At 50.0% G+C, this 27,201-nt stretch overlaps 2 protein-coding genes across 11 annotated transcripts; one reads left to right on the forward strand and one right to left on the reverse strand.

The window, feature by feature from the left end:
• The first annotated feature begins 760 nt into the window (after nucleotides 1-760).
• Zswim8 (zinc finger SWIM-type containing 8) lies at nucleotides 761-16,836 on the forward strand. Of its 6 annotated transcripts, none has more exons than XM_026390261.2 (26): nucleotides 761-1,240; nucleotides 3,284-3,437; nucleotides 3,908-4,002; nucleotides 4,572-4,744; nucleotides 4,918-5,025; nucleotides 5,154-5,235; nucleotides 5,368-5,488; nucleotides 6,257-6,458; nucleotides 6,599-6,774; nucleotides 7,131-8,124; nucleotides 9,003-9,134; nucleotides 9,277-9,456; nucleotides 9,560-9,743; nucleotides 9,949-10,047; nucleotides 10,931-11,055; nucleotides 11,491-11,731; nucleotides 11,829-11,987; nucleotides 12,093-12,321; nucleotides 12,496-12,785; nucleotides 12,928-13,151; nucleotides 14,324-14,812; nucleotides 15,064-15,247; nucleotides 15,347-15,523; nucleotides 15,673-15,792; nucleotides 16,115-16,225; nucleotides 16,359-16,836. In XM_026390261.2, exons 1-26 carry the CDS (start codon nucleotides 1,033-1,035, stop codon nucleotides 16,817-16,819), a joined length of 5,718 nt encoding a protein of 1,905 aa, XP_026246046.2. In that variant the 5' UTR covers nucleotides 761-1,032; the 3' UTR covers nucleotides 16,820-16,836. The 6 variants fall into 6 exon arrangements, with proteins under 6 accessions (XP_026246046.2, XP_026246048.2, XP_026246047.2 ...); XM_026390263.2 differs by having other exon boundaries at nucleotides 15,064-15,223; XM_026390262.2 differs by having other exon boundaries at nucleotides 9,003-9,113.
• On the reverse strand, nucleotides 16,831-26,856 carry Ndst2 (N-deacetylase and N-sulfotransferase 2). Of its 5 annotated transcripts, none has more exons than XM_026390270.2 (14): nucleotides 26,707-26,856; nucleotides 21,689-23,033; nucleotides 21,400-21,487; nucleotides 20,951-21,105; nucleotides 20,573-20,683; nucleotides 20,051-20,179; nucleotides 19,738-19,920; nucleotides 19,553-19,649; nucleotides 18,812-18,935; nucleotides 18,525-18,699; nucleotides 18,157-18,327; nucleotides 17,947-18,056; nucleotides 17,648-17,750; nucleotides 16,831-17,548 (listed from the first exon to the last, which is right to left on the reverse strand). In XM_026390270.2, the coding sequence occupies exons 2-14, from the start codon at nucleotides 22,691-22,693 to the stop codon at nucleotides 17,423-17,425; spliced, it is 2,577 nt and encodes an 858-aa protein (XP_026246055.1). In that variant the 5' UTR covers nucleotides 22,694-23,033; nucleotides 26,707-26,856; the 3' UTR covers nucleotides 16,831-17,422. The 5 variants fall into 5 exon arrangements, with proteins under 5 accessions (XP_026246055.1, XP_026246052.1, XP_026246053.1 ...); XM_026390267.2 differs by having other exon boundaries at nucleotides 16,832-17,548; nucleotides 20,573-20,758; XM_026390268.2 differs by lacking the exon at nucleotides 26,707-26,856 and adding an exon at nucleotides 26,102-26,419 and having other exon boundaries at nucleotides 16,832-17,548; nucleotides 20,573-20,758.
• Between the last annotated feature and the right edge of the window lie 345 nt (nucleotides 26,857-27,201).

The following is a 27,201-nucleotide window of genomic DNA, read 5'->3' on the forward strand; positions in this document are numbered from 1 at the left end:
AATGGATGGATAAATAAATAAAAGAATTCCTGGACTCAAAGGCCTCACTGACAAAAAGAAAAACCATTTCCTGACTCACTGACAAAAAGAAAAACCATTTCCTGAAATCAAATGCCTTCTTTCCTGGGGTTTCCCCAGTTAGACTCATATACAAGTCTGTGGACTTGCAAGCTTCTGGACTACAATTCCCAGAAGCTGATGCGGCCCCAGGGCCTATCCCGAGTTAGGCCAATACCTCCGACCAATGGTTCCTGTGCCATCTTTTGACATACTACGCTTCCCGACATGCACAGCGGCTGTTTATTCCTTCGGGACTTTATGGACACCAAGTTATTGCTAGAATCTGTAGTCGTTTAATATATCGTTGGGGACTGGTTTCCTCTTATGGTGTGTGGCGGTAGGATGGAGAAAAAAAAGCAGGAAATGTAGCAGTTAAACAAACATGTCAGCCAGGCGTAGTGGCACATGCCTGTAATCCTAGCGACTCCGAAGGTTAAGGCAGGAGAATCTCAAGTTCGAAGCTAGCCTCCGCAATTTAGCGAGACCCTCAGCAACCTTATGATACCTTGCCTCAACAAAAGGGTGGGCTTGGGATGTAACTCAGTGGTAAGCCCCGGGTTCTATCTCAGGCACTAAATACAAACAAACATGTCTCCTACACCCGCCCGTATGGAGTCCAGTTCGAGAGCGCGAGGGCGGAAGTGGTGATGGCCGGCGCGGCCGGAAGTTCAGATCAGCTGATGGGGGAGGCGGCGCCGCAGCCGCCTAGAGGCCCCGGCCGCCCAGCGCTTCGTCCGGGCCCTGAGTCTCGGAGACTGGGCACAACCCCTGTTCGCACCTCGCTGTTGGGCGAGGCCTGGTCCCGTGTCTCTCTCAGGCTTGAGATCTTCGCCCGGCACGGCCGCCCTGAGCACCCCGGCCACCCCCAGCCCCGGCTCGCCCCTCAGGCTCCGGGCCTCCCCTCAGTCCCCGGCCGGAGGCCCAGGCCCCGGATCCGCGGGGGGAGACCCGGCCCCGGGGGGTGCGGGCCCCATGGAGCTGATGTTCGCGGAATGGGAGGATGGAGAGCGCTTCTCATTCGAGGATTCAGACCGCTTTGAGGAGGATTCGCTCTGTTCCTTCATCTCCGAGGCCGAAAGCCTTTGCCAGAACTGGCGGGGATGGCGCAAACAGTCGGCGGGGCCCAATTCCCCCACTGGCGGCGGTGGAGGAGGTGGTAGTGGCGGTACCAGAATGAGAGGTGAGGGTGCGTGGGGTGGGGTTGGGGGAGGGGAGCGGGCAGGCCCTGTTTGGGCCTTGCTTGGGAGCTGTCCGGGACCGGGAGCTGTCCCAACCTTAGGATTGCTTTCAGGACTCGCTTTTCCGGCCCTCCCGAGGTGGGCTGACTTCTCCATGCATGTGTGTGTGTGTGTGTGTGTGTGTGTGAGAGAGAGAGAGAGAGAGAGAGAGATGCGTTGTGGCACGGAATCCTGGGTTGGACAGAAAGATCTTTTGTCGTTCCTTTGCCTTAAAGATGGAGTAAAGGGGAGGAATCCGATCTCTGATTTGGGAATACTCAACTGAGGTCAGCCTTTAGAAAACCAGAAGGTAGAAGGGAATGTGATTAAGGGTTGGATTGTGAAGAAGTGACCACTTGAGGTGTGTCACTCCATTGCAAAGTGCTTTAGGAAGCTTCTTGCTTCAGGCTGTTGATCTCTCATCTCAATTGCACCAAGAGGGGATCATCCCACCTAGAAGAAAGTGGAGGTGAACTGGCTTGTGAGAAGAGACTCCACAGTTCATGGGGTTATATCAGAGTTTTGCTGCTGGCCATATGGAACATCTGTCAGAAGCCAAGGCTGGGACCTGTGGATGGGAGCCTTAGATTTCCATATCAGGGCCTAGTCAAGAATGTGGATAATTGTCTCTGAGCTCTCTTCATGAAACATTTTCTTGCTTTATTCTTTCATTCTTGGATCTTTCTGAGAAATAACTGATTAGTGCTGTGAAGAATTTTGCTTTATTTAGAGGGGATGGAAAGGAAGAAAGTAAAGATAAGAAACTCCACAGGCTCAGGACTCATCACTTCCTTTCCCTGCCTTACTCACAGCAGTTTTTGTCCTGGACCTCAGCAGTTGAGGGGTTTAATTTGTGTGAGCCTATGCAGGTCATTCCAAGAGTTCTGTTTTCCAAGCTGCCCTGTAGAGATTTTTGGTGCTCTTTTGGAATGGAGTGAAATGTATATGTGTCACTTTTTAGGAGTGGCACGAGTGGTAGTATTCAACCTCAGTTTAAGAGAAAGCACATGCTTGTGTGTACACATGTGCGCGCGCACACACACAGACACACACAGATCCTAAGCAGTTTCACTGTGGGTCTTCTATGGCTTCCCTGATTCTTTCATATTTGCATGTGTGGGTGGCCTTGGGTCTTAAGAGCTCCCATTCTCTGGGGAAGTAACTAAAGTCATAGTAGTGAACATTTTCAACATTGGTATCATCCTGGACAGGTTAAAATATGGAAAAGTGTGTCATTCCCATCCACCCCCTCAACCCAATCCATGGCTACTTTCAGTGGCTTATTTTTGTAAAAGTGTTTATGTTTTTAAAAAAGGATTCTTTTCAGTTCTGAGATTTTGGGATCCATCTTCTAATCTGGCTAGTCATTTGATGAAGTGTGCAGCCTGTTTTAATATTACTTGTTTTGATTAAAGCAGTGTGGAGAACCTTCTTGAATGGTAACTCCAACCTGCTCCTGGTGATTCCAGGAGTAGCAGCTAAGTCCCCTTGAGATACCTGACTTTCCACCAGGGCTTCCATTGTGGGAAGTCAGAGGTTAGGTCAGCTTCTTGGTCCTTGAGGTCCCTGCTTAACTTTTCTGGCTTATCTTCTCTTCTTAAATAGGTGGCTGTTTTAGAGAAAAAGGGATAGAGAACAGGCAATCAGAATTAAGAATGCCAAAGGAGAGAGATTCACAATGTAATATGAATCTGAACTGCTTTGGGTATGTAGGAAATATGATGCCAAGCCCAATGAACACATCTGTCTGGCCAGGAGTTTCCTGAATCTCCCTTGTATCTTCTTTTCTGAGCCTGAAATAGCAGGCTATGGACTGGGGACTGCCCAGCTCCCCTTTCCCAGAGGAAGTTTTTAGGGTTAATGTTCCCTTACAAGAGGGTTCATGGGATTTCCATCCAGGACTCCATTTTCTTTCATATTGAAGATAGGGCCCAGAATGGTGCCAAGTGATTATGGCCCTTTTAATTTCCTCTTCAATTCCCCTACCCCAACTTTTGTTTCCAAAGATGGACTGGTAATCCCATTGGTGGAGCTATCAGCAAAGCAGGTGGCATTTCACATCCCATTTGAAGTGGTGGAGAAAGTTTACCCTCCAGTGCCTGAGCAACTCCAGCTCCGAATTGCTTTTTGGAGCTTCCCTGAGAATGAAGAGGACATTCGGTAAGGACAGAGGACTGATGGTGGGGAGTGGGGTCCTGATATCCCACACTGTCTTCTGGGCTTTCTACAGAACAAAGAAGATAGTTTTTTTTTGTTTGTTTGTTTGTTTGTTTTTTAAAGAGAGAGTGTGTGTGAGAGAGAGAGAGAGGGAGAGAGAGAATTTTTTTTTTTAATATCAATTTTTTCGTTTTTGGCTGACACAACATCTTTGTTTGTATGTGGTGCTGAGGATCGAACCTGGGCCGCACGCACGCCAGGCGAGCGCGCTACCTCTTGAGCCACATCCCCAGCCCACAAAGAAGATATTGTATTTGGGGATGTAATGAGAAAAATCCAGTAGAGAAGGGAGTGCCTGGGATTTCCTCCAAAAAAGAGTAACAATGAGGAGAAAGTACTTAGGGCGTTGTGGTCTCTGATAGGGTCTGTGAAAGGTTATTTCTTGTGTTGTGGCCTCGTCCTCTTCCCTTCAGACTGTATTCGTGCTTGGCCAATGGCAGTGCAGATGAATTTCAGCGAGGGGATCAGCTGTTCCGCATGAGGGCTGTAAAGGATCCACTGCAGATAGGTAAGGGTCCCATCATGCCTGTGGCAGCTTTGCTCCCCCATTCACCTGTTATGAATTAAAGACCCATTGCAGCCAGCTACGGTGATGCACACCAATAATCCAAGCAGCTCGGGAGGCTGAGGCAGGAGGATTGTGAGTTCAAAGCCAGTCTCAGCAACGGCGAGGCACTAATCAACTCAGTGAGACCCTGTCTCTAAATAAAATAGAAAGTAGGGCTGGGGACGTGGCTCAGTGGTTGAGTGCCCCTGAGTTCAATCCCCAGTACCTCCCCACTACCCCCATCAAAAAAAAAAAAAAAACGAAGACCCAGGGGCTGGGGTTGTGGCTCAGCGGTACAGCGCTCGCCTAGCATGTGAGAGGCCCTGGGTTCTATCCTCAGCACCTCATTAAAATAAATAAATAAATAAAGGTATTATGTCTAACAAAAAAAAAAATCTTTAAAAACAACAACAACAACAACAAAAAAAAACGAAGACCCATTGCAAAAACTCTGGAGCATGTTGTCTGAATAACTATAGGGACAAGGTTCAGGGCAGAGATCCCTGATTGTGCCATTATATTTTTCCTAGGATTCCACCTGAGTGCTACAGTGGTGCCACCTCAGATGGTTCCTCCAAAGGGGGCCTACAACGTGGCTGTGATGTTTGACCGCTGCCGGGTCACTTCCTGCAGCTGTACCTGCGGGGCTGGGGCCAAATGGTGTACTCACGTCGTGGCACTCTGTCTCTTCCGCATCCACAACGTGAGGCCCTCCCAATTTATCCTGGCCCTATCCTACGCTCCATTTCCCCCTTCTCTGCTGCATGCCTGGCCACAATGTGAGCCCCCTTGCCTCCCCTGTTCTGCCTGCCTGTCCCCTGTTCCCCTTCAGCAAAAGGCTTTTCTTAAATCGCTGTGTTTCTGGGTCTCCTTTAGGCTTCTGCAGTCTGCCTGCGTGCCCCAGTCTCAGAGTCCCTATCTAGACTGCAGAGGGACCAGCTGCAGAAGTTTGCTCAGTATCTCATCAGTGAGCTCCCTCAGCAGGTGAGTGAGGTTGGCATGCCCTTCCACAATTAGCTGCATATCCTCATATCAGCCTTCCTGTTAGGCCCAGATGACTCCTTGGGTTCATCTACACTTTATTCTTTCTACCTTTGTGTCTTTCTCCTCAGATCCTCCCTACAGCTCAACGTCTCCTGGATGAACTCCTCTCTTCCCAGTCAACAGCCATTAATACAGTGTGTGGAGCCCCAGGTAAGCGTAGTGAGAAAGAAGGGCTGTAGGAAGAAAGTAGAGTGATAATACAGAATGCTGCTTGCTAAGGCTCACTATTGTCAGGCAAGTCCAGGCCCCTATCAGTAGGTGACTGATTGCCTGTCATCCCAGATCCCACAGCAGGGCCCTCAGCTTCGGACCAGAGCACTTGGTATTTGGACGAGTCAACACTGACCGACAATATCAAGAAGACGTTGCACAAGTTCTGTGGTCCCTCTCCTGTGGTCTTCAGGTAAATTGGATCTCTGCGTATTGAGTCTGTGGTTGCTGGGGTACATCCTTTAGGCTGTTGGCAGATCCTTTTTTTTTTTTTTAATGAGGATTGAACCCAGGGCCTTGCACATGCTAGGCGAGTGCTCTACCACTGAGCCACAACCCCAGCTCCTTTGTTTTATTAATGCTTGTGTTCCCTACCTTCTCTTTGCACTGGTGTGGTGCCTGGCACACAAATGTCATTGACGAATCACATGATGATGATGATCTTGTATAGTCACAGAGTGGTAGAATAAGGGTTATTTTTTTTCCTTTGACAGATGAGAAAGTTCTAGAATTTTTTAATGGTCATCCCATTCCCCGTCTACTCTGTATTTGGGATCAGAACCTCTTTTTTTTTTTTTTTTTTTTTGGTACTATGGATGGAACTGAGGGCTTAACCACTGACCCACATTCCCAGCCTTTTTTATATTTTATTTAGAGACAGATTCTCACTGAGTTGCTTAGTACTTCGCTAAGTTGTAAGGCTGGCTTTGAATTTGCAATTCTCCTGCCTCAGCCTCTTGAACTGCTGGGATTTAGGTGTACGCCACCATGCCTGTACAGAACCTCTTTTGGGTCAAAGCCCTATTGATTTTACTCACTTCATTCAGCCCCATCTTAGTTACCATCTTCTGTTCTACTGATTTTTTTTCTTGAGTACTGGGCATTGGATCCAGGGTCTTGTGCATGGTAGTTCTCTGCCACCATGTTAAATACCTGGCCCTCTGCTCCATTAATTTTACAGTGATGTGAACTCCATGTATCTGTCTTCCACGGAGCCTCCAGCTGCTGCTGAATGGGCATGTCTGCTGCGCCCTCTGAGAGGTCGTGAGCCGGAGGGCGTCTGGAACCTGCTTAGCATTGTGCGGGAGATGTTCAAGCGGAGGGATAGCAATGCTGCCCCCTTGCTGGAAATCCTTACTGACCAGTGCCTCACCTACGAACAGGTAATTCCCCAGAGTTGGAGAACTCCATGGTAGTTCTTTAGCTTCCCAGCTTCATTCTCCTTTTTCTGACAAGGACACCAGGGAGAGCTGCTCTGACTTTTTGAGCTATAGGTACATCTCACACCCCTCTTTGTCTCTAGATAACAGGTTGGTGGTACAGTGTGCGTACCTCAGCCTCGCACAGCAGTGCCAGTGGACACACAGGCCGTAGCAATGGGCAGTCAGAAGTGGCAGCTCATGCATGTGCCAGCATGTGTGACGAGATGGTCACACTATGGAGACTGGCTGTGCTGGACCCTGCCCTCAGCCCCCAGCGGTGAGTCTCCCCACAAACTCCCCACAGCATTAACGAGGCCAATCCAGGACAAACTGAGCCCTCATTTTCTTATACATGAGGATGTGCCATTATTCTCATCCTAGGGAAATGGGAGTGCACAGCCTAAGAATTACTAGGGATTTATGGTTCTATTTTCTGAAGGACTTTTCTCCTCCCCTCCCCCAAAAGCATCCCTTTTCCAAAATTTCTGATTCCGAGGGCTGGCTCAAGAAATGTTTCCCCCTATCCTTTCCCTCTGCCTTTTTGGGGTATACACCTACTTCATCCCTTTTTCCCTTCTTAGTGCAGACTGCTGGGTTGTCCCCCCAGCAGCCTCCTGCCCTTTGTTCCCACAGCCGCCGGGAACTGTGTGCACAGTTGCGCCAGTGGCAACTGAAGGTGATTGAGAATGTAAAGCGCGGACAGCACAAGAAGACCTTGGAGCGGCTCTTTCCTGGCTTCCGACCTGCAGTGGAAGCCTGCTACTTTAACTGGGAAGAGGCCTACCCACTTCCTGGTGTTACTTACAGCGGCACTGACCGGAAGCTAGCCCTGTGCTGGGCCCGAGCCTTGCCTCCACGTCCAGGAGTCTCCCGTTCTGGGGGCCTGGAAGAATCCCGGGACAGGCCTCGACCTCTTCCTACTGAACCAGCTGTGCGGCCCAAGGAGCCTGGGCCCAAGCGCAAGGGATTGGGTGAGGGGGTTCCCTCCTCACAGCGGGGTCCCCGCCGCCTCTCAGCTGAAGGGGGAGATAAGTCTTTGCATAAGTTGGGTTCAGGTGGGGGCAAAGCCAAGGCACTGGGTGGGGCTGGCAGTGGGGGCAAGGGCTCAGCAGGCAGTGGGAGCAAGCGACGGCTGAGCAGTGAGGACAGCTCCCTGGAGCCAGATCTGGCAGAGATGAGCCTGGATGACAGCAGCCTGGCCCTGGGTGCAGAGGCCAGCACCTTTGGTGGATTCCTAGAAAGCCCTCCACCCTGTCCTACCCCTGGTGTCTCCCGAGGCCCATCCACCTTCCTTCCTGAGCCCCCAGATACTTATGAGGAAGATGGTGGCGTGTACTTCTCAGAAGGGCCTGAGCTTCCCACAGCCTCTGCTGGTCCCCCCAGCCTACTACCTGGGGAGGTCTGTACCCGGGATGACCTCCCTTCTACAGATGAGAGTGGCAATGGGCTTCCTAAAACCAAAGAGGGAGCCCCTACCATTGGAGAGGAGGATGATGACTACCAGGCATATTACCTGAATGCCCAGGACGGGGCTGGGGGCGAGGAGGAGAAGGCCGAGGGCGGGGCTGGGGAGGAGCACGACCTGTTTGCTGGGCTGAAGCCACTGGAACAGGAGAGCCGCATGGAGGTGAGGGGACTGAGGGAGGGAGGAGTGGGTGCTTCTTAGTCACTGCTGGGAGGGGCTCCCTGGCTCTATTTGGAAGTGTCAGGACTATTGGCATAACTTAGAATCCCGAAGCAGGCTCCTGACTGATATCCCCATCTGCCATCTATTCTCTTCAGTGTTTCTGCATTGATTTTTTTTTTCCCCTAAAATGTTTGATTGTGTCACTCTGCTACTTAAAATCCATTGCCCTTAAGGATAAAAATGAGTGTCCTTGGGCTGGGGTTGTGGCTTGCCTAGCACATGTGAGGGCCTGGGTTTGATTCTTAGCACTGCATATAAATAAAGTAAAGATCTAATGACAACTTTAAAAAAAAATGAGGGTCCTTGGCATGATCTGTGAGGTTCCACTTGGTCTGATCTTTTCCAACTTCTCTGGCTTTGCCTGGCTATTCTGTCCCATATCCTCCATGTAGCCAACCCATTCCTGAGCCTGCTGTGCCCCTTTTTGCCTCCATACTTTTGTACAGATTGTCATTTCTACCTGGAATGCTCTCTCCTTACCTGTCTGATCAGCTCCTGTTCTTTCTTCATTTCTCAGAGACCTTAAAGACCAACACCTCTGGAAAGTCCTTCCTTCTACTACCCCTCTGCCCCAGTCCCAGTGAGCACACTACTCAGTTGTCCCCCTCTTGACCTTTGCCAGTAGTACTGCTGGCACCACACTAGTTGTATGCTCATGTCTGTCTCTCTAACCAAACTGAGCTCATAGTATACCTGGGACCAGCATAGGGCCCAGCATATAGCAAGTGCTCAAGAAATGTATGCTACATGAGTGAGCATGATGTTATGCCTATGCAAGTTGAAGCTTCAACCCATCTGGTCCCATGTCCTCTCTCTAGGTGTTATTTGCCTGTGCTGAGGCCCTGCACGCGCATGGTTATAGCAGTGAGGCCTCCCGTCTCACTGTGGAGCTTGCCCAAGACCTGCTAGCCAATCCACCTGACCTCAAGGTAGAGCCGCCCCCTGCCAAGGTGAGAGAGACCCCTCTCCTTTACCTGTCTGGCCCCCACTTTCTCCTAACCTCCCATGCCCCACCCCAAGTGAGATCCCGTTCCTACCTTCACTGGGGTGAGTCAGATTCATCTGCCTGCTTCCTTATGCTTCCCTATGTAGGGCAAGAAGAATAAAGTATCCACAAGCCGTCAGACCTGGGTGGCTACCAACACCCTAACCAAGGCAGCCTTCCTGTTGACAGTGCTAAGTGAGCGTCCAGAACACCACAATCTGGCCTTCCGAGTTGGCATGTTTGCCTTGGAGCTACAGCGGCCCCCAGCTTCTACCAAAGCCTTGGAGGTCAGAGTTTCTATCTGAGCCTTGTACCTCGTTCTCCTCAGATCCTTGCATCTTGCTTTCCATTGAGGCATAGGAGGTATGAGCCCCTTATGTGTGCCCTCAGGTGAAGCTGGCATACCAGGAGTCAGAAGTGGCTGCCTTGCTCAAGAAAATTCCTTTGGGTTCCAGTGAAATGAGTACCATGCGCTGCCGGGCAGAGGAGCTTCGGGAGGGGACACTCTGTGACTATCGGCCTGTGTTGCCTCTCATGTTGGCCAGTTTCATCTTTGATGTGCTCTGTGCTCCAGGTACAGTGCCTGCTCCTACAGTAAGTGGGAAAATGGGGAAGGGGACATCTTCTGTATGGAAAAGCCAAGAGCCCCAAGGCTCTGACTGAATTACCTTTAGGACCCATTAGACAGCTTTGTGGGTAGGTCTGGGATGATGAGCATCTCGGGTTCCCTTGCATTCTTGGTACTTCTGTCTGCCTGACTTACCCCAACTTTTATCCAGTGGTTTCTCCCACGGGTTCCCGGCCCCCAAGTCGCAACTGGAGCAATGAGCTGCCTGGAGATGAGGAGCTGGGCTTTGAAGCAGCAGTTGCTGCCTTGGGTGAGTCTGTCATTATTTTGAGTATATCCATGAGCTAAGCCTTGCCCAGGCCTTAGCGGTTATGAAATCGCATCCTCTTCCTGAGGGGTGTCTGATAATGGGAAAGTCAGAATGATTTGTGTGAGCCAACTAATGCCTATGAGACAATCAGGAATATAGGGCAAAAATGTGTGTGTGGATTATGGGTGTTCTAAGGGCAACAAAACAAAAATCTAGGGAAAAGACCTTAGGGAAGTGACAGAACATGGAATGTAAGTTAAAAGATCAGTAACTTCTAGATAGGGGAACACTACAAATAAAGATTCAGTTATAGCCAGGTGCCATGGTGGCACCCTATATTCTAGCTGCTCAGGAGATTGAGGCAAGAAGATCACTTGAGCTCAGAAGTTTGAGGCAACATAGCAAGACCCCCATATCAAAAAACAAATATATACAGAGGTGCAGTCAAATCTTTGTGCAATTGAGGAGCCCAGCTTCCCTAAAGTGATAGGTACGGGGCTGGGGATGTGGCTCAAGCGGTAGCGCGCTTCCCTGGCATGTGCGCGGCGCTGGGTTCGATCCTCAGCACCACATACAAATGAAGATGTTGTGTCTGCTGAAAACTAAAAAATAAATATTAAAAAATTCTTCTCTCTAAAAAATAAATAAATAAATAAATTGATAGGTACATGCTAGGTGGATAGGGTGGGCTAGTTAAAGGTCTTAAAAAAGCAAACAGCTTCAATTGAATATGATATACAGTGGGGACCTTTTACCATGTGATTTGGTTGGGCCAAAAGAACCCCTTAATTCACATGTTGGTGGTTGGGGAATCCTGACCTATTTGCCTTTGCTGTCTTGGGAGTTATGACTACTCTTAATTTCCATGAGGCTCTCCTCACAGGGATGAAGACAACAGTGAGCGAGGCAGAACATCCCCTCCTATGTGAAGGCACACGTCGAGAGAAGGGTGACCTGGCATTAGCACTCATGATCACTTACAAGGACGACCAGGCCAAGCTCAAGAAGGTAAGGGACTGAGGTACTGGGCTTTTGACAGACAGGGAGTGAGCAAATATCACCACCTTTCTCAGGAGTTTCCAGTACTATTCTGGAAAGTACTATTCTGCCCATAGGAGGTAAGTAGGGAATCTTGGGAACTTCTCATAGAGAACAAGAGACCAATGGTTCTTATAGGTGTGCTTGGGCATGAGGTGGAAGAAGAGAAGCAGAGAGCATAAAGTCATTCATTCATTTATTTCAATATTTATTGAATATCAGTATATTCAGTTCTGAGGTAAGTGTTACAGAAGATACCAAGACATGAAAGGTGGGAGGTTATCCTGTAGCTATAACTTGGGGAAATCTTCCTGAGGAGGTAGCATTAGGCTGCTTCAAGGAGAAAGGAAGGTAATAGAAGTCAGGAGATAAAGGGCATCCTGTCACTGCTTCTTTGTCCTCTAGATCTTAGATAAACTCTTGGATCGAGAGAGCCAGACGCATAAGCCACAGACGCTGAGCTCATTCTACTCATCGAGCCGCCCAGCTACAGCCAACCAGAGGTCTCCTTCAAAGCACGGGGGCCCATCTGCCCCAGGGGCCCTGCAGCCACTGACCTCAGGCTCTGCAGGGCCTGCTCAGCCAGGGAATGTGGCAGGGGCTGGGCCAGGCCCTGCTGAGGGATTCACAGAGAAGAATGTGCCTGGTGAGGTGGGGGCACTGGGCAGGGGAATGAATGGTATATAGCCATATTTGGGTACCCTTTCCTGGACTCATCCCAACTTCCTGTTTTCCCCACCTAGAAAGTTCCCCTCATTCCCCATGTGAGGGTCTCCCATCTGAGGCAGCTTTGACCCCAAGGCCAGAGGGAAAGGTTCCAAGCCGCCTGGCACTTGGCAGTCGTGGAGGCTACAATGGACGGGGCTGGGGCTCCCCAGGGCGGCCCAAGAAGAAGCATACAGGTAGGACAGCCCATAGAATGACATGGAGAGGAGGATATACCTGAAGTTGGAGTCTGACTTCAGGGACTCCTATTTCTGAGACTGACTTGTCTTGGGGGGTGTTAGGCATGGCTAGCATCGACAGCAGTGCCCCTGAAACAACATCGGATAGCTCCCCCACCTTAAGCCGGAGGCCACTTCGAGGGGGCTGGGCCCCCACCTCCTGGGGTCGAGGACAAGACAGTGACAGCATTAGCAGCTCTTCCTCGGATTCCCTGGGCTCCTCATCCTCCAGTGGAAGTCGCCGAGCCAGTGCCAGTGGAGGGGCCCGCACAAAGACAGTTGAAGTTGGCAGGTCAGTTGGAAGAAATACCCATCTCCCCTAACCTGGACTACCCTCAGAGCTACAGCCCTAGTGTAATCCAACCATTGTCCCTAACCTCCTCCCTTGCCCTGGTCCTTCTCAACCTACCTGGACACCCATTTCAAAGAAACCCCATCCCCGTCCCTACCCCATTGCCCCCTTTAGGTACAAGGGCCGCCGCCCAGAGAGTCATGCCCCCCATGTACCCAATCAGCCGTCAGAGGCAGCTGCACACTTCTACTTCGAGCTGGCGAAGACAGTGCTGATCAAGGCAGGGGGCAACAGCAGCACTTCCATTTTCACACATCCATCTTCCTCAGGGGGCCACCAGGGTCCTCACCGCAACCTGCACCTTTGCGCCTTCGAGATTGGGCTTTATGCCCTTGGCCTGCACAACTTTGTTTCTCCCAACTGGCTGTCACGTACCTATTCTTCTCACGTCTCCTGGATTACAGGTAAATCTAATGTCCTGATTTGGGTATAGGAGTGGGGTGGAGACAAGAGCCTTAACTTTGGGGTATTACTGATTTAACGAGAGACATCATCCCTATACTTCAGTGGTGCCCACACTAACCCCACTGTGCTCTTTCCCTGAAGGGCAGGCAATGGAGATTGGCAGTGCAGCCCTGACTATACTGGTAGAATGCTGGGATGGGCATCTGACACCCCCTGAGGTTGCATCCCTGGCTGACAGAGCATCACGGGCACGAGACTCCAATATGGTGCGGGCAGCGGCAGAGCTGGCCTTAAGCTGCCTGCCTCACGCCCATGCATTGAACCCCAATGAAATCCAGCGGGCTCTGGTGCAGTGCAAGGAGCAGGTATTTCTAAAGGCAATCTGGGGACCTGGGCAGGAATGTTGGGCATGGGGAAATGTGAAGGACCCAATTTTTTTTTTTTTGAAAAGGGGTCTTGGGGCTGGGGCTCAGCATTAGTACACTTGCCTGGCATGTGTGAGGCACGGGGTTCGATTCTCAGCACTGTCTATCAATAACTAAAAAAAAAAAAAAATCTAAAAAAGAATTATGACTACTCTTAAAAGAGTAGTCATAAGAAAAGGGGTCTTGAAGTTGTGCAGGCTGGCTCAGAACTTGTGATCCTCTTACTTAGCCTCCCTTGTGTCTGGGACTATAGGTATGTTGCCGAGCCTAAATGGAGGAACCAGTTCTTGATTCCTATCTTCAAGAGTTAACAGAGTAGGGCTGGAGATATAGCTCAGTTGGTAGAGTACTTGCCTCACATGCACAGGTCCCTGGGTTCGATCCCCAGCACCACAAAGAAAAAAAAAGAGAGGGTTCACAGAGTATCCAGTTTGTCCTTTTATGTTGACATTTTAACATTTCAGGTTGAATATTCTTTATCTGAAATGCCTGGAACCCCAAGTGTTTCAGATTTTAGATTTTGGAATATTTGCCTATACATAATGAGATATCTTGAGGATGAGGGCCAAGTCTAAACATGAAATTTGTTTCATACACCTTATACACATAGCCAGAAGGTAATCTCACAATATTTTAAACAATTTTGTGCATGAAACCAAGTTTCACGGTGAGAAATTTTCCATCTTTGGCATCAGGTTGGTGCTCAGAAAGTCTTAGATTTGGGAATTTAGGAATGCTCAATCTGTAATATACTTTCACACCTATCATATCCTAAGGTTAGGATTATTCCTATTTTACTGTTAAGGAAATAGAGGCTTGTAGTTTAGAGACCAAGAGGGTTACTCAGAATGGAAAACTTGGGGAAGACCTCAGAGAGAGAATGAGATATGGATGGGGAGGGGTGATTAAATTAGTTTGGGACTGGGACTATCTGGGTCTTCTATTGGTCAGCAAGTATTTGTTCAGCATCTGAAGCAGTAACTGAGCATTGACCCTGACCTCTGATGCCTACCCACAACTAGCTAACTCAGAGGGAGCCATTGGAATGTCATCTGACAACATTCCTGGGATAAAGTCTTTCCCACTTAACACTCTGTGCCCCTCCCTTCCAGGATAACCTGATGTTGGAGAAGGCCTGCATGGCAGTGGAAGAGGCGGCTAAGGGTGGGGGCGTGTACCCCGAAGTATTGTTTGAGGTTGCTCACCAGTGGTTCTGGCTATATGAGCAAACAGCAGGTGGCTCATCCACAGCCCGTGAGGGGGCTACAAGCTGTAGTGCCACTGGGATCAGGGCAGCTGGGGAGGCTGGGCGGGGGCTGCCTGAGGGCAGGGGGGGCCCAGGGACTGAACCTGTTACAGTGGCAGCAGCAGCAGTGACAGCAGCAGCCACAGTGGTTCCAGTCATTTCAGTGGGGTCCAGTTTATATCCAGGTCCAGGACTGGGGCATGGTCACTCTCCTGGCCTGCACCCCTATACTGCTTTACAGCCCCACCTGCCCTGTAGCCCTCAGTACCTCACCCACCCAGCTCACCCTGCCCATCCCATGCCTCATATGCCCCGGCCTGCCGTCTTCCCTGTGCCCAGCTCTGCATACCCACAGGTGAGACCAGTATCATGCTGTTTTCAGGGTGGGACATGTGGAAACACACTGGGAGTTCATGGAGGGTTGATTGGAGTGGGGTAGTACTCTGGGAATATAATAATACTTCCAAAAGTCCTGATGAGGTGGTGGGAATCTGGGGGACCCAGCCTAACATAAGTGTAGGGATACCCATTTGTAGGGTGAAGGGGCAGAGTTATATCCTACTATATAACTTGATATCTTCCTTCTCTTTCTCCCCCTGCCTCTAGGGTGTGCATCCTGCATTCCTGGGGGCTCAGTACCCTTACTCAGTGACACCTCCCTCACTTGCTGCCACTGCTGTGTCTTTCCCTGTCCCTTCCATGGCACCCATCACAGTCCATCCCTACCACACAGAGCCAGGGCTCCCACTGCCCACCAGTGTGGCCTGTGAGTTGTGGGGACAGGGAACAGGTGAATGGAGGGGAGGCACAGTGGACAAGGGAGGTAGGGTGGGAGTCTTCTCTGCCCCTCTTTGTGCTAAGTCTCACATGGTTTTCATTCTACCCTCAGTGAGCAGTGTCCATCCAGCATCCACATTTCCAGCCATCCAGGGTGCCTCACTGCCTGCCCTGACCACACAGCCCAGCCCTTTGGTTAGTGGGGGCTTTCCACCACCTGAGGAGGAGACGCATAGTCAACCTGTCAATCCACACAGCCTGCACCACCTGCATGCTGCCTATCGTGTTGGTGAGAGGAGGTTCCTTTCTGTACTCCTTCAGTGGACCCCTTCTACTAGCTCTTAATTTGCTTATTATGGGGTCAAATATGGGATCAGATATTGGGGTAGAGGGTAATAATAGGATGCACCCTACTATGTGCTCACCCTTATCTCTCAGGAATGCTGGCACTAGAGATGCTGGGTCGCCGGGCACACAACGATCACCCCAACAACTTCTCCCGCTCCCCCCCTTACACTGATGATGTCAAATGGTTGCTGGGGCTGGCAGCAAAGCTGGGTAACACCTCCCCTCCCCAGGACCATTGTCCCCCCGACCTGCTTCCCCCACCTTCCTATCCCAGACCTCCTTCCTAGCTCTTGCTCAGAGTTGAGGCCTTGGTCGGGTATGTGTGCGTGCGCGGGGGCGGAGGGTTACCTCAGCTCCTGGGGTGGAGGGAGGCTCTCTGCCAGGCCAGAGCTGAGATATGTAAGTTGGGTCCCTAGGGCAGAGGTGGCCACCCCCGTCTCATGCCCCTCCCCCCTGCCCCCCAGGAGTGAACTACGTGCACCAGTTCTGTGTGGGGGCAGCCAAGGGGGTGCTGAGCCCGTTTGTGCTGCAGGAGATCGTCATGGAGACGCTGCAGCGGCTGAGCCCCGCTCATGCCCACAACCATCTGCGTGCCCCGGCCTTCCACCAACTGGTGCAGCGCTGCCAGCAGGCATACATGCAGGTGACAATCCAGGAAGTACAGGGCAGGGTGGAGTACCTCCTGGGTAGTTATGGACCAGAGTGCTTAGTGTATAAGGGAGGAGGGGTGTGGTTCTGTGCTTTGTACCAAGGCTCACCCTGCACACGTCCTTCAGTACATCCACCACCGCTTGATTCACCTGACCCCTGCCGACTACGACGACTTTGTGAATGCGATCCGCAGTGCCCGCAGCGCCTTCTGCCTGACACCCATGGGCATGATGCAGTTCAACGACATCCTACAGAACCTCAAGCGCAGCAAACAGACCAAGGAGCTGTGGCAGCGGGTCTCACTCGAGATGACCACCTTCTCTCCCTGAGTCTGGCACCCTTAGGGCCCTATACAGGGACACAGGCCCATGGCTATGGGGGCCCCTCACATAGAGGGAGTGAATCTTGGCTGGACAGATCATCTCCACTCAGTTCCCTGGTAGCCCAGACTGGCAGCTGCTCTTGGGCTGTAGCTTGGGGCCAAGATGTCTCAGACCCTAGAAACTTAGGGCTCGGGGAGACGGCCCTGTCTGGGAGGGGGCGTTGGGTGGCCTATGGTATTTATTTGGCATTTATAAATATATAAGCTCCTTTTTTACTCTAGTGTGCCTGGGCCTTTCCCTTCTTTTCCTCCATGTGCTGCTGCTATACCTTGAGCCAGGGGGAAAACAGATCTGATATTTGAGGTAGACGAAACAGAAAAATAAGGATGTTTATTATGGACATTTCTAGCCCACAGCTTGGGCTCATACTCAGCTCTAAGAGCCACTGTACGACCTCATCCCCATTCAATGTGAATGACATTAGGGAGGCCGGGGCCCCACGTAGATCCACTGCCTGACTAAAGGGGCCTCAATAAAAGGTCCCTCTCTTAGCCAGATATAGATAGATATACTGCTGGGACTGCAGAGGAAAATCATTGGATTAATATGTTACATTCCTCTACACCTTGTCTGGACCCTCTTATTTCTCCCACCTCCCAATTTCATGGGTCAAAGGTACCTAGTACCATGACATGGGGTACCAAGTAAAGCCCCACTATCAGGCCCCAGAGCTATGGGAAAGAGATGCCCTTCCTTCTCAGCCATCGCAGGCCTGGGGGGCCACTGAGGTAGAAGGGGGAGGGGTCAGGCCACTCTTATTCCCCTTGTGGGCCCTGCTTTTTGCTGGTAATGGAAGGCTGGGAACATCAGCCCAGACTGGAACGCTGCAGTTCTTCCCGAAGCCACGAGGGTACTGCCTGTCCAAGCCGGTTCAGCAGCTTCGATAGCTCCAAGTTATGGTTTCGGAAAAAATCCGTAAGGAAAACGCGGGACTGACAGGAGAAAAATGAAGGGAGACACAAATAGTAAGGGGCAGGATGGAATCAGACCCTAGAGTTGGAATAGGTCTATCCTTCCCAGACTTTACTTACCTCAGTGTCCATATCTGGGTACCTCCGGCCTTTGCTTTTGCCTAGACATCGAGTTTTACCACCTTCAAGTCCCTGGCACCAAAATCCCTTATCTTCATCAAACCTGCTCAACAGAAAAAGGACATTTGGTGGCAGGAAGAAGAGAAATTCAAGCCCCATAAATGTGTACTGCCCCTCCCAGTCCACAAGGACACATTTCTCTTTGAGAAACAGGGTAAATCCATGTCTTCCAAATAGATGTGATCAGCCTGCTTCCCCACTTCACCCAGAGATTCCTCCCCTGAGTCATGCTCTCCCACCTGAGGGTCCGTGTGTAGTTCAGAAAGGGCGTGATACCCAGGAACTTCTGGATGCTCTCCATTGAGGCTGCAGGGTTGGTTCGCAGCTCTTGCCCATCCACAATCAGCAGCTAAAGGGATAGGGATGTGGTTCCCTCTAGATTCCTAAGAAGACTCTAGGCTGAAGGGAAGGTGGACCCCAATGAGGGAGGGATCTTGGGGGGATTGTACCTGTCCAGAGGGGTAGTAAGTCAGCCAGCGTTGTAGATGGGTGGAATAATAGCCAGGGACAAGACAGCGGTTCTGCAAAGAGCGAAGTACCAGAGGGGCCTGGGAGGAAGCTGAAATCACCTGGTAGAAGGTATAGTTCAGAGCAACTGGGTCTCCATGTGCACGCTGGTGCTAAAGGACAAGGAAGGGAAGGGACAGGTGATTATCAGAATTATTTTGTCCTTATTCTTGGTCTGGTGAAAGTACAGGCACCCCCTCCCTAAGGCACTAGTTGTTTCCCTACCATCATTCTTTTTTCTCTAGTAATCACCAGTCCCCCACACCCACCTTCTCCTTAAGCCCCAATGTGTCCCTAGCTTCAGCCAGACCTGGTACCAGGAGTAGGCCCTGTCAGCAGGATTGGTGAGCACAGTGATGATCTTGGCTCTTGGCAGGAGGGCAGCCCCCCGCCGTGGTACAACCTCTGAATCAAAGTAGGTGGCACTTTTTTCAAACAGGAAGTCAGTGCTGGCATTAGAAGGAACAGGGAAGAAGTCCATATACCTAGGAAGCAGCAGAGGAAAGGCCCAGAGTGAAAAAAAACAGATGTCTGCTGGTAGAAGCTGGGAGAAGGAACTGTTTCTCTGAGAAACATTCAAAGCAGTCTCAATCTCACCAGTCAATACCCTTGTGGTAATTAGGGCCATTGAAGAACTGAATCTCCTCAAAGGTGCTTGGGCTAGGGAAGCTGCTAGTCACAGCTGGGTGCAGGCTCAGGAAGAAGTGAATAGCTGTGGTCCCTAAATAGGAGAGAAGGACCAGGCCATTGTTGAAAAGACACCAGCTGAACCGCATGAGTTTGAAGGAAGTAAGAAAACAACCACTCTGGATAGTAAAACTCCCTTTGATACAGCTATTTTGAGAGAAAAATGACCTGTGAGAGGCCCAGGAAAGGGTTAAAATAGTGCACTCAGTCTTGATTGTAATATCAAAATCACTGTGGATCTTTTTAAACCTCTACACATGTGCCTGGGGTGTAGCTCAGTGGTAGAGCACTTGCCTAGCATGAGTAAGGCCCTAGATTCAATCCCCAGCACTGCAAAATACCAGAAAACATACAAAGAAACTAAACAGACTCCACAGATGATTCTGATATACAACTAGAGTTAAGAATCCTTGTTGGGCTGGGGTTGTGGCTCAGCAGTAGAGCAAGTACAAAGCCGTGGGTTCAAATCCTCAGCACCACATAAAAATAAATAAATAAAAGCATCGTGTTCATCTACACCTAAAAATAATATTAAAAAAAAGAATCCTTGTTGCAGGAGTTTGGATTAAGGAGGAGTGGATACGAGAAAGGAATTCCTTGCTAAAGGAGTCTTTAAGGTAGAGCAAGAGAAGTTGGCTAAGGAATGTTTACCTGTCTTCTGGGGTCCCACAATGAGGAATTTGGGGAGCCGATCACAGGTTTTCTCCTTGGACCAGATATCTTTGTGCCTCTTGTCATCACAGGGATTCTGAAGGCAAGGCCAAGATTCTGATAAGGCCCAATTTCCTAAGTCCCCATCCCATTATGTCTCTAGTCAGCCTGAGCTCCACCCTTACCTGCCAAAGGGGACTTCTCTCCTGGGGGAAAAGTTCAAAGTACTTTCGTGCAAGAGGGACTGGAGGAAGGGTCTGTAGGCGCAGCCGTGTCCAGCATTGGAGGAAGCGCACCAGGCTCTCAAAGGTGTACAGGCCCAACCGGTCATTTCCGTAATTGGACAAATGGGTCATAAAGATGCTGATCTGCAAGGGGGTGCCTGCATGTCAGATCTGGAAGCCTGCCCCACCTCAGAATCAGCCTTGGTGAGTAAAGGTCCCAGCCTGCAAACACTTTGGCTGTCCAATCTTCTAGCCCTTCCTCTCAGCACCCTACCGGATTAAGTAGCACTGTCAGAAAGAGCTCTCCTCCTCGGATGCTCCGGTCTAGTTCACGAGATCCTCCAGGATATTCATTATAGAAGATTGTGTGAGTGAAGAGACCACATGTCTGCCGGGGCAGCACCTGCAAGGAAAAGAAACAAGGATAGATGAAGTTTGAAAAGTAGAATTTTTTTTTCTTTTAATATTTATTTTTTAGTTTTTGGCGGACACAGTATCTTTGTATGTGATGTTGAGGATCGAACCCGGGCCACACGCATGCCAGGCTAGCGCGCTACCGCTTGAGCCACATCCCCATCCCTGAAAAGTAGAATTTGAAATAGATGAAGGATAAAAGACCTGAGGCCCTGGGGTTTCCTGGATTTATAGAGGGCTCAGTCTGAAATTAAATCAATAAGGCACTTACTGTGTGCAGTGTTTTTTTTAAATAATGATTTTTACCCCCTATATATGGATGAACTAGTAGGTAAAACTGTAAGACAATGCAGATTGGAGGCTAAGTGTGGGAGTTCCTCACCATGATGCCATTGTGAATAAAGCCACGGCGGTAGCGGGCAGGACGGAGATGGGGATACTCCTCAGTGCTGGTCACCTGGATGCCCCACACAGATTTCCAGGCCTCATAGAGCTGCGTGTGGATGGGGTACACGCCCGAGTGGTGAGGGGCCACAGCATACCCCAGATCCGTGGGAATCCCATGCTCCTGGGAATGGTATAGACTCTCACCAGGACCTGGTGAGGTTTGGGGAGTAGAGGGTAAAGAGGGTGGGGATGCCTCCATAGAAAGAAAACTTTCCTATTGAAAGGGTAGGGAAAGGGTGACCCATTGGGGGAAGGTTAAAAAGGAAGCATTACCTCTGGGAGAAAGTATGGGGAAGAGATTCAAGGGTCTCACCAAAGCAAACTGTTTGTTGAGCCTCATCTGGTCAGCCAGTACGGAGCGATTGTGGAACAGGTGTGGCTGCATGTGGCTCCACATGTGGGGGAACCACCAGAACTCTTTGCGGTGCTTCAGCAGCATGTCGTCCCCTGCATCCTCCTCCTCTGTCCCTATGACCACACACTGACCACTGACCACAGCCAGTCAGACTGAGTACTCTTGTAACAAACACTGACCACCTTCCACCCTTGGAATATTATGACCCTCTGCCCACCCAAGATTTCCTATTTATCAACTTAATCTCCAGCTAATCAAGCTAAATTCATGGCTATCACAAGCTCCTCACAGTAATCTGACCCCAAACCTCACCCCTTTTATCCAACTTGTCTGCCCAGGGAGATAAACAGTGAAGGGACAGATCAAACTAAGACTGATGTGCTGAAGGAGCAGGGGAGTAAGCTCACCAGTATGGTAGAACTTGCCCGAGAAGCCCAGGTTGAAGGTGAAGTTAGGGACTAAAGTCCTGAGTTTGTTCTGGGTGGTCAAGAGAGCCTGGGAAGAGTAATAGGAACATGACATAAATGGAAAGAGTAATCAGGACCCAGCAGATTGCAGAGATACATGAGCAGTAGTATTCTTCCTTGTCTGGAAAGGGCAGGAAACATTCCTGTGACAAACTCAGAACCAAGACAGGGAGTCTAACAGGCCAGAGTTTGAACCGTTTCTAAAAAAAAAGGAAAAATAAAGACTGACCTCAACATCAGCCACCTTCATGCGGGTACCTTCTTTGCCCACAAAGATATCATCAATGTCTACTAAGATATAGCGGTCAAGGTCCAGGCAGAGGCGCTTGCCAGTGAGGTATGCAACAGCATCAACGAAGACAAGTTTGTGGAGCCAAAATGAAAGGCCATGGCCAAAGAACACCCGCTGGATGCCATCATGAAGCCCCAGGTCCTGTACCACAGTGGGAAGTCGGGCCCGACGAGGCACTGGTCCTAGCACAGGGGGTTCAGCTGGCCGAAGGCTGGCAAGAAGCACTGGTTCATATGTGCTGTGATTGGATTGGAAGATGGTCCAGTCATCACCAGGCAGCGGCCCAGGTTCCAGGCGGCTAGGGCGAGTGAGATGCAGCAGAGGGGCAGAAGGATTCACTTGGTAGTCGCGTAGTCCCAAGTTTGAATGTAAAAAAAGGGGAAAGCCCTTGAGTTGAGCACTCAGTAGGCTGTGCTCATGGGCTCGGAAAAAGCCAATGATGCCCACACCATACTCCACACAGTATCGATCTAGTAGTTCCCGACTCCAGGCATCCAGGTTAACATATTTGAGCAGGTTCTCATAAATTACCAAGACATAGCGGCCATGGGTATGATCAGTCAATGTGGGCATATCCCCTCGACCAGGTGCCAACTCAGTGCTATAACGAAAACGACTAGACTCCAAGATGGCCACAATCTCCTGACCCAGTTGTGAGTATGCACTCTCCACAAATACAAGGACCACTGGTTCGGTTCGAGCTGTTTCTGGAGGCCTGGGCATTCGAGGAGGGAGTGGAGGCCGTGCAAGGCCAGGGGCAGCTGCCCCACTACTACTGCAGTCTCCCAAGGGCAGGGGCAGGGGTTCCTTAGCCTTGGGGCTGGTGGATACATAGTAAGCCAGGAAGCCCATGGAGCCCAGGCTGAAAGCAATCAGCAGCAGTATGAGGCGGTGCAGTTCCAGCTGCCGAGCTGGGCGTACCACCTTCCACAGCTGAAGCATGGCGGGGGAAATGAGGGAGAGATGGGAACCACCACAGGGGATGGGAGGTAGGAGTTCTATAGTCTGGAACTGTCTTGAGAGGATAAAAGGATAGGAAAATAAGGGAAAGGGATTTCCTCAGGGTCAGCTCCCTGAAAAGGTGAGACAAGTTCACTTAGTAAAGGGTAGGGGAGGTAGAAGGAACAGCAGGGGGTAACTGGACAGAGTCTACTGGTCTCAAGTCACCATGGCCCCCTGGCCCATGGCTTCAGGCTGCAAATCTAGCCAGGCTCCACTTTTGGCTCTGGCGGAGCTCCTCACATCAGAATGTCAGTAAAGTTCACAATCTTGGCCCCACTATCTGTAAGACAGAGAAATCAATGTGTTACTTCTCCCTTTAAACTATATTAATCTATTCTTTTCAAAGCCAGCCTCAGCAATGGTGACTCGGTGAGACCCTGTCTCTAAAATAAAATACAAATAAGGGCTGGGGATTTGGCTCAGTGATCAAGTGCTCCTGAGTTCGATCCCCAGTACCCCCCCCAAAAAAAAATCCATTCTCCTTACCCTTACCTCATTTCTCTTACCTCCTGTTCACTGGATGATTTACTTTCAAAAAAAGAAAGAAAGAAAGAACGAAAGAAAGAAAGAAAGGAAGGAAAAAAGCTTCTATAAAAGAACACAAGTGGAGCACTATACCTTAGCTTCACAACTTGTAAGGAAATGAATTCTCCCATCTACAAGAAGCCAAACAGCCTAGGAGATTGAAAATGGGCCTTTTCTGAAAGGAGTTCTCAACCCATGACTGAACAGTTGGCCAACGAGCAAAAGTTCTGTTCTTACTGTGAAGAAGGGACTGAAAGTCCCAGAAGTCCCATGCCCCAACGAACTATCAGATAAAAGGAAACTCATGAGTCTGTTAATCTTCTGCATCAATCAAACCCATCATCATAGCCAACAGCACTAACGAACTTGCAATCATATGGACACTATAGTGGGGGAACTCAAAGAGAAAAGAGATGGTGCTAAGCATTCTATTAATCTACTTTTCAAGTTAATTAACTTGGAGACTATGAGACTCTCTTTTCCATTGCTTGTGAAAAATTGCCCACCTCTGGCCCTTTACCTCACCTGTGTCAGAGTAAGAAGAGATAAAAATGGAGCCCCAAAGCAGGCATGTCACTAGAACCTGAGAAAAGCCAGAAAGTTGAGACTAGAATCTCTCTCCCTGTCCTTTCCAATTCTCCTTTCTAACATGGTACTATATCCCCATTCCTGAATAGCTCAGAAGGGTCTCTGAACTAGCCTGGAGAGACATGAAGGGTAGATGCAGTTACAAAAACAGAACAAACTGGGGCTTGGGTTGTAGCTCAGTGGTAAGGCACTTGCCTAGCTTGCATGAGACACTGGGTTTCATCCAAGCACCACATAAAATAAATAAACGAAATGAAGGTATTGTGTCCATTTACAACTTAAAAAAACCCCAAAAAACAAAAAACAAAACAACAACAAAAAAACAATAAACAAACAACCAAAAAATCTGAATGGGAGATAAGAGAGCAACAGGAGGTTAAGTCATAATATGGCAATGAAAATGAGCAAGGGCAGCATGATCTGAAAACACAGTTTCAAGGAGATATAATTTGGGGGACTTCTTATCAGATTGCTTCTGGAAGCTTTACAGTCACTCTCTTCACCTTCACCACTCCCAGTAAAGCTATTGGCTAGTAATCCCTCTCTATCATCCATTCCAATTCATACATCCCAGAGGTGAATAGAGACAGAGTCCTTCAGAATTGAGAGAGCTGTTTATAAAGAGTTCAGCTTTGGGGCTGGGGTTGTGGCTCAGTGGTAGAGCACTTGCATAGCATGTGTGAGGCACTGGGTTCAATTCTCAGCACCGCATATAAATAAATAAATAAAGGTCCATTGACAACTGAAAAAATATTAAAAAAAGAAAAAAGAGTTCAGCTTTGGCCTGGGTAAAACTAATAAAGAGAGCTGGGAGGGAGGAGAAAAACTGTGATGGGGGACTAGGGATGTAGAACAGTGGCAAAATGTGTTTGGCATGATAAGGCCCTAGGTTAAATCTCTTTTTTTTTTTTTTTTAATATTTATTTTTCAGTTCTCGGCGGACACAACATCTTTGTTGGTATGTGGTGCTGAGGATCGAACCCGGGCCGCACGCATGCCAGGTGAGTGCGCTACCGCTTGAGCCACATTCCCAGCCCTAGGTTAAATATCTGGTACCAAAAAAGAATTAAAAAAAGGTCATGGAGGGCTGGGGTTGTGGCTCAGCGGTACAGCATTTGCCTCGTACATGCGAAGCCCTGGTTCAATTCTCAGCACCATATAAAACAAAATAAAACAAAACAAAACAAAATTTTAAAAAAGGTCATGGAAAGGGGTGAATCCTAAGAATCAGAGAAATTCTTAGGGAAAACAGTAGTGAATAGAAGTCATTGGGGGCAAGTTGATGTTAATAACACATGTTAATAACAGTTTATTTATTTATTTATTTTTGTAGTATGGAGATTGAACCCAGGGCCCAATGCATGTTAGACAAGCACTCTACCACTGAGCTATATCCCCAACCCTTTTTTGAGACATGGTTTCACTAAGTTGCTGAGGCTGGACTCAAACTTGTGATCCCTCCTGCCTCAGCCTTCTGAGTAGCTGGGATTTCAGGCACATGTCATCATGCTCAGCTCAGTTAATATCTGTTGCAAGCTTACTACCTGCCAGAGATTTTCCTGAGAGTTTTACCTATACAGATAGTCCCCAAACTAGAATGTTTCAATTTGCAATGATGTACAAATGACAAGCATTCAGTATAAACATAATCTGACTTTTGGGATTGTTTTGTTATGGTCCTGGGGAATGAACCTGGGGTCTCATGCATCCCCAGCCCAAAGAATTTTGAATTTGGATCCTTTCCTGGGCTGGTGGATATGGAGTACAATACTCTTTTTTAATGCTACATAGGGGCAGTGGCAGTGACCAGTTCTCATACAGCCATGTAATCAGAAGGTTAAACAAATGATACTTTACAGTATACTGTACTGCTAAGCTATGATGGATGATCTGTAGGTTTGGTGTATTAAACGCATTTTTGATGTAGGTATCTTCAACTTAAGATGAGTTTTTCAGGATGTAACCTCATGGAAAATTTAGGAGCATCTGTAGTTAATACTCACACCAGCCCTAAGAAGGAGGGAAGAAGTAAATAATATTATTTCCATTTTACATGACTAATTTGAAGCCCAGAGAAGCTTAGTAACCTGCCCAGGACCTAACAGCTGTCAGTGGAGAAACTGGGATTCAGTCAGGCATGTCAAGTTTCAGAGCCCATGCGGTTAACCACTGCATTTTTAGCTTCATGACTGGAAGAAGCACTAATATTTGGGGAAGAAGTGACGAGAGACCTACTAGGGTGAGGCAATAAACACTGGAAGAAGAACATGGGGGAGATGTGTGTGTAGCAATAGGCTTCTGAGGAGGAGAAACCAAGGGGTCATCAGGTCCCAACACTAACAGGCCCGGGAAGCCTTGGGGGTGTGGGCCCTGTCCCGGGAGACAAGCAGAGCAGATGCTGTGGAGGAAAGGGAACCGAATGGGTTCCGAGGCTCACGGAGGGGGGACCCTGTTGGGGGGAATACGGGGTGGAGATGAGGGCACGGATAGGGGGGGCATTAAGGGGAAGGGGAGCATTAATAGGAGAGGGCACAAGGGTCGCGCCGAGGCAACGCGGGGGTGACATCGAGGCAGGTACTGGGCTGGAAGAGCCCGAGGGGACGGACCCCTGTACTGGAGGTGGGGGGCGACCTGAGGCGAAGAAGGCAACTTCGAGGAAAGATAGTGGAAAGGACTCAGGGCGAGGGGCGAGGAGGGCCGCACTGAAGGGCCGCCCAGGACGACCCAGCGGGTGGTTATGGTGGCAACACTCAAGGGAAGTCTGTGAGGAACTGAGGGTGATCGGGTTGGGGGGGGCACACTCTGAATGTGGGAGGTTGTTCTCCTCAAGGGCGGCTCACCCGGCGGAGTGGGCGGCGTCCCCGCGGTCCCCGGGCTCCGCCGCGTCCCGGGGCTGCCCAGCTTCCCTGCTCTCCGGGCCTCCGGCCGCGTCGCGGCGGCTCCGCCATCTCCGAGCGAACGCTCTACCGCAGCCGGGCTCAACCACCCCTTCCACCTGGGGGAGGCGGCGCGCTGCCTCTTTTCACCCACTCGGGTCGCGACAGCTCCGAGCCTGGCAGTCGCGTGACCGAGGCGTGAGGAACCCAAATAGTCCTCCGGTGCGCTCTGCCCGAGCCGCGGCCTAGGAGTCGCCAGGCTCCGCGCCCAGCCCGCAGAAGCGTACCCCCTACACCCCAAACGGTGGCACAGTCTGGTGAGCGTCGGGCGCCGCGGCTCCAGAGGAGGGGCGGGCCGAGGGTACGGGTCCGTCCACTCAGCCCCGCGGAGGGGGAGCCCGGCCGGCCCACTGAGCAGGGGCGGGGCCAGCCCGCGACTCAGGCGGGGCCCGGAGGCGT

This window comes from Urocitellus parryii, chromosome 5 (assembly GCF_045843805.1).
Source record: "Urocitellus parryii isolate mUroPar1 chromosome 5, mUroPar1.hap1, whole genome shotgun sequence".
NCBI lineage: Eukaryota > Metazoa > Chordata > Mammalia > Rodentia > Sciuridae > Urocitellus > Urocitellus parryii.

Bases quoted from the DNA above. Each gene is read 5' to 3' on its own strand.
- Zswim8 (XM_026390261.2), top strand. From the start codon at position 1,033: ATGGAGCTGATGTTCGCGGAATGGGAGGATGGAGAGCGCTTCTCATTC. The intron at 6,459-6,598 runs GTAATTCCCCAG...CTTTGTCTCTAG, and splicing joins AGTGCCTCACCTACGAACAG to ATAACAGGTTGGTGGTACAG. The intron at 14,813-15,063 runs GTGAGACCAGTA...CCCTGCCTCTAG, and splicing joins CCAGCTCTGCATACCCACAG to GGTGTGCATCCTGCATTCCT.
- Ndst2 (XM_026390267.2), bottom strand. From the start codon at position 22,693: ATGCTTCAGCTGTGGAAGGTGGTACGCCCAGCTCGGCAGCTGGAACTG. The intron at 20,180-20,572 runs GTGAGGAACTCC...TTTTCCTTGCAG, and splicing joins TTATTCACAATGGCATCATG to GTGCTGCCCCGGCAGACATG. The intron at 18,328-18,524 runs GTCTGGCTGAAG...CTTGTCCTTTAG, and splicing joins GGGCCTACTCCTGGTACCAG to CACCAGCGTGCACATGGAGA.